Here is a 4,836-nt window from a genome sequence, read left to right as displayed (position 1 = left end):
GGTCCCAGCCCCGACCCCTACCCCTACCCCAGCCCCAGCCCCCTCTCCAGCCCAGCCCACCAGTCCTGCCTCTGGCCCACCACTGCAGCCTACAGGCTCCACCCCTGCTCCTGCTCCCCAGCCTGCCTGCCCACCTGGGCCTGTCCCTGCTCCTCCTCTTCAAACCACCAGCCTCCTGGCCCCCCAGTCGCTTTTGCCACCCCCTGGGTTGCCTGGTCCTAGCACCCTGGGAGTTCTGCCTTACTTCCCTTCTGGCCCACCACCTCCAGACCCTGGGGGGCCCCCTCAGCCTTCCACGTCAGAGTCGCCTGATGTGAACCTGGTGACCCAGCAGCTGTCCAAGTCACAGGTGAGAGGAGCAGCCCAGCTCATGGGGATACCTGGTTCTAGGCCCAGGGAAGATGGGTTCAGGGAGTGGTCCTTGTTCCACAAAAACTGAACAGCAGATAGGCTTTGTTTCCCTGGATGTGTCCACTTGTTCATAGAGGGATTGACACCAATGAGAAGGTTGTAGGGACGAGATAATGCCTAGAAAGTGCCTGGCCCAGACGTGGGCTCTGGCTGGCACCTGGTTGTCACTGTGACTGGCGTTGGCGTTCCTGGGGTCCGGGTGGGGCAGTCAGCAGCATCAGGCAGTGCATCCTGCAGACCTGTCTGCTCTCTGGGGCCAGTGTTGTAACCTGCCGTCGTCCCCTACAGGTGGAGGACCCCCTGCCCCCTGTGTTTTCGGGCACTCCAAAGGGCAGTGGAGCTGGCTATGGTGTTGGCTTTGACCTGGAAGAGTTCTTAAACCAGTCTTTCGACATGGGCGTGGCTGACGGGCCACAGGATGGGTAAGATGGCTGTACTGAGATCCAGACGGGGTGTGGGGAAGGGCTCCTAATGCAGGAGGAACTCACCTGTGGGCTGGGCAGGAGCCAGCCTAAACTAACAGTGCCTTCCCTCCCTCCACGATTTCCTTCCCCTGTAGCCAAGCGGACTCTGCCTCACTCTCGGCCTCCCTGCTTGCTGACTGGCTTGAGGGCCATGGCATGAACCCCGCTGACATTGAGTCGCTACAGCGTGAAATTCAGATGGACTCCCCAATGCTGCTGGCTGACCTGCCTGATCTCCAGGAGCCCTGAAGCCTACAGCTTATGCTTCACTGCCAGGGAGGATGCAGCTTCAGGGCCTGTGAGGGCATTCCCCAGGGCCTCAACCCTGGGCCTGGCAGGTAGACTCGGCTTCAATTATTCTGCAGGTTCATCTCAGACCCACCCTTTAGCCTTAAGCAGCCGCCTGAGCCACCACCAAGCCGTGACAGGATTGGAGACCCCAGTTCCCCCTGAGCGATTCTTTTTAGTATTGTGTTTTTATTATTATAATATTATTATGCAGACTTTTTGCCATCAAAATGAGGCCTGTGAAATACAAGGTTACCTTCAGCACCTGACTCCAGGTGTCATTTTTGGAATCGGGGCAGGATTTCTCCCTCAGTAGGGGAGCAAGGAGAAGCCAGGTGCCTATATTTGGGGGCTGAGCAAATACGTTTATGTGTATGAAGCCAGTTCGCTCACGTCCTGAAGGTTTATTGTAATCTCCACTCCCCCACAGAAATTGTTCTCCACCTCCCATGTGACCGAACCTCATCTCCTGAGGTGGGTGGGGACCTCATGTCCATGCCTACCTTGGCTGTTTCAGGGTGGTGGGCAGTAGCTGTGGTGACTGCTGTGGTGGCATTGAGCTGAGAATGATAGTGAGTTGGGACTGGGGTCCATGGTGCTCACAGGGGAGTAAGTTGGAGGGAGGGAGGCAGGCCAAGGATGGGAGGTACCTGGGAATAACCAGAGGGAGTGCTGGGTGTGGCCGTGAGTGGCCTGGCATCTGCTTTGAGTGTTGGTCAGACTGCTCCACTCAGTCTAGCATGCTAGGGTAGCCCCAGATGAGACCACTGCTAAGAGGCTGGCCAGGGTGGAATACAAAAGCCTGCAGTTGGAAGGATATCTCCTGGTTCTCAGCTGCCAGCACAGGGCAGAGGCAACGCAGCCTTGCGAAGCCCAGCCAAGTCTAAGCCAGGACCACTGTGCTGTTCAGGAAAGGCCTGGGGAGCTGCTGGCAGCTTAGCCTCAGGTGGGGGGAGTAGGGCCTGGCTGAGATGGATGCCCTGGGTGTGAGATGGGGATCAGCCATGGCTGAGAGCCCCAAGGTCCCCTGAGAGAAGCTGGTGCTCAGGGAGCAGCAGAAGCAGTGTGGCGGGGGTGCAGGGGCTGGGTGGGGAGGGCTAGCAAAGGGGACACTCATGGAGACCTAGGGAGGTCAAGGGAGGGATGGGGCCTGATGGGGCCAGCCCCTCAGGCCCGGCGGATTTTCATCTCGGTGCGCTTGAGGGAGTAGTAGAAGCCCTTCCACTGGGCCCAGTTGATACCGTTGGCGTAGGAGAGGTGGGAGCCCCCCAGGTAGAAGCCGTTGAGGTTTGCGAAGTGGCAGCTGCGGAACCAGAAGGCTCCTGAGGAAAGGGCTGCGCAGTTCTGCACAAAGAGGTCCTGGTCCCGGTCGAAGGTGGAAAACTTCTGGCCGCTGTGATAGGACAAGGAGTCACCTGGCCGGGATACAGGAAGGATGGGGCTGCTGAGGCAGGGCACGGAGCCCCAGGCTGGCAGGGAGAGGGTGATAGCATCCTGGCGAGATGGGGTACCCTGCCTGAGCCAGATGTTGGGTAGATGAGCTACAGCAAAGAGAGACAGCTGCTCCTCTACCGGGCTGCCTGGGCCAGAGCCAGGCCCAACTGGTTTGGAGCCAACTGTGCTGCTTCCAGGCCCAGGCGGGTTAAAGGATGGGCTTGGAGGGGGTCAGGGGCTCACCTGGCAGGGCCAGCCCTGCCTTTTCTCCCCCCACAGCCCCTCTTAAAACTGAAGCCGACAGAAGGTATACCTGCCCCGCCGTCCTCGAAGCCTGACACATAGAGGGTGTAGCCGTCCTCCTCAGCACTGATGGCGTTGGGAGAGATGGAGAAGTCGACGTACTTGGCATACGCCGTGTTGTTCTCAAAGTCCTCCAAGTCCACTCGTAGCTCATACTTCTGCTTCAGCGTCAGGAGGTGCAGGTTCTGCAGCCCTGGGGAAAGGAGCAGCTGGTGGCAAGGGCCTAGCTCTGAGGCGACCCCAGCCCACCTGGCCCCCGCCTTACCCAGCCAGTACTCTCCATCAGCACGGCCAAATCCCAGCTTGTAGTCATTCCAACCCCGGAAGAAACTCACAGAGCCATTGAACCGTTTCTGGAAAATCTGGAGCGGAGAGGACAAGGCACTAAATGGTCAAGCATCCCGTGGTGGGGCCCTCACTCCGCCCTGCTCACCAGGCACAGACCCCGTGCTGCCGAGGCCAGCTTGTTCGAGGACTGAGTGGGCTTGAGGGTGTTACTAAAGCAAGGTGCGTGCCACGGTCAAGGCCTTCCTGGGCTGCTGCGGGAGTGCCCATGTGGGCTCTTCTCACGCCCCCCCCCTTCCACATGGCTAACTATGGTTTGGATCCCAGCCCCAGTGGCTTGAAAAACAAACCAGGTGCGTGCGTGTGCATACCCCAAGTCCTGGCAGGATGGAGAAATGGGGAAGAAGGATTGAAGTGTGACCACATCTGGTGGGTGCTTTCTCCCTTCCCCTCTCCTCTCTCTCTCTCTCTCTCTCTCTCTCTCTCTCTCTCTCTCTGGTGAACACAGGCCCTCTCTGGCAATAAACAAAAAAATACTCAAGGTCCAGTGCATGGGCATGCGTTCTGGTACTGGCTGTGTGACCCTGGGCAAGTTACTTTACCTCTCTGAGCTTCGGTTCCTTCTCTAGAAAAGGTACCTATCCTCCAGGATTATTTTGAAGCTTACACATACTTACTTGCCTCAGGCACATAGAATCAAGTTTTGGCAACTGCTTGCAAACTGCCCCATTTTAAAGGTGAAGAAACAGGCTAACAGGTGAAGCTCGGGTCACACAGTTGGGACTAGAACCAGGTCTGGCCTCTTCCCCTCCACTCACTCACCGTCCACTTCCCGCCCTCGGTGGTCATGTCACAGAAGACGGGCACGGGCACGCTGGGGCCCGAGGGGTAGATGAGGTACACGCCGTCTGTCCGGTAGCCCTGGGCATAGATGTCGTCACAGTCCAGGGGCTGCTGAAGGCAGGACTTCTCCAGAGCTGTGGGGGGACAGTGAGGGGACAGGGACTAGGAAGGACACCTTAGCCCCTACAGCTGGCCTCAGGTCCTGGGGACGGAATGGCGAGACTTCTTTAAGGGAGAATACGACATCCTGTCCACCTGCCCCGTTTCGTGGAGGAGCAGCCAAATCTTGGTGAGCTCAGCCCTGGAGCCCAGTCTGTCCCCAAACTGACGGGGCCTGGCAGGGGAGCAGGGGAGAGGCTGCTTACCATCTCCCCGGATGGAGGCCTGGGGGGTGCAGGGGGGAGTAGAGAGAAGCAGCAGCAGCAGCGGAAGCAGGGCCAGGAGGGCCTGCAACAGAAACGGGGTCAGTGCAGCCTCTGCTCCCTACGTGTGCCCCATCACACATGTCACCCTTGCCTGCAGCCCTCCCGCCCCTCCCCTGACTACTCTCTGGGACAGGCTCAGCACCCTCACAGCTAGTTTCTAGAGAACCCCGAGCCACCCTAGGCCCCTCTGGTGGGGAGTGGGCTCCATCCCCCAGTGCCACGGCTCCCGCCCTGGGCCTGGTACCTTCATGCTGTCGGCGGCGGCGGTGCGACTCGGAGCAGCTGGCTGTCTGCGCCCTGGACTGCAACCACCCAGTTATGTGCTGGGCCCCCGCCAGCCACCCCAGCCCCGCCCCAGCCGGCCGAGCCCCCCCCCCCACCGC

General features: G+C 59.4%; 2 protein-coding genes across 3 annotated transcripts in view; one reads left to right on the top strand and one right to left on the bottom strand.

The window, feature by feature from the left end:
- The window catches only part of MAPK7 (mitogen-activated protein kinase 7), a 5,823-nt gene extending 4,586 nt beyond the window's left edge, over positions 1 to 1,237 (top strand). Inside the window, exons 5-7 of the mRNA XM_006161654.3 lie at positions 1 to 349; positions 700 to 833; positions 971 to 1,237. The exon at positions 1 to 349 is cut by the window's left edge and continues 3 nt beyond it. Coding sequence (XP_006161716.1) covers positions 1 to 349; positions 700 to 833; positions 971 to 1,124 — 637 coding nt within the window. The 3' untranslated portion in view covers positions 1,125 to 1,237. The remainder of the gene's footprint in view (positions 350 to 699; positions 834 to 970) is intronic.
- A 310-nt stretch (positions 1,238 to 1,547) lies between these two features.
- MFAP4 (microfibril associated protein 4) lies at positions 1,548 to 4,784 on the bottom strand. 2 transcript variants are annotated; one of them, XM_006161653.2, is made up of 6 exons: positions 4,698 to 4,784; positions 4,394 to 4,475; positions 4,008 to 4,162; positions 3,166 to 3,262; positions 2,911 to 3,093; positions 1,548 to 2,578 (listed from the first exon to the last, which is right to left on the bottom strand). In XM_006161653.2, the coding sequence occupies exons 1-6, from the start codon at positions 4,701 to 4,703 to the stop codon at positions 2,331 to 2,333; spliced, it is 771 nt and encodes a 256-aa protein (XP_006161715.1). In that variant the 5' UTR covers positions 4,704 to 4,784; the 3' UTR covers positions 1,548 to 2,330. The 2 variants fall into 2 exon arrangements, with proteins under 2 accessions (XP_006161715.1, XP_027621381.1); XM_027765580.1 differs by having other exon boundaries at positions 2,911 to 3,262.
- Between the last annotated feature and the right edge of the window lie 52 nt (positions 4,785 to 4,836).

This window comes from Tupaia chinensis, unplaced genomic scaffold (genome assembly GCF_000334495.1).
Source record: "Tupaia chinensis unplaced genomic scaffold, TupChi_1.0 Scaffold138725_1, whole genome shotgun sequence".
In the NCBI taxonomy this organism is placed as follows: domain Eukaryota; kingdom Metazoa; phylum Chordata; class Mammalia; order Scandentia; family Tupaiidae; genus Tupaia; species Tupaia belangeri.
Note: the sequence above shows the minus strand (reverse complement) of the source record. Positions and strands in the feature narration are given on the sequence as shown.

Coding starts and splice junctions, on each gene's coding strand:
- MFAP4 (XM_027765580.1), bottom strand. Junction 3,263..4,007: donor CCGAGGGCGGGAAGTGGACG/GTGAGTGAGTGG, acceptor TCTCCGCTCCAG/ATTTTCCAGAAACGGTTCAA. Junction 2,579..2,910: donor CTTCGAGGACGGCGGGGCAG/GTATACCTTCTG, acceptor TATCCCGGCCAG/GTGACTCCTTGTCCTATCAC.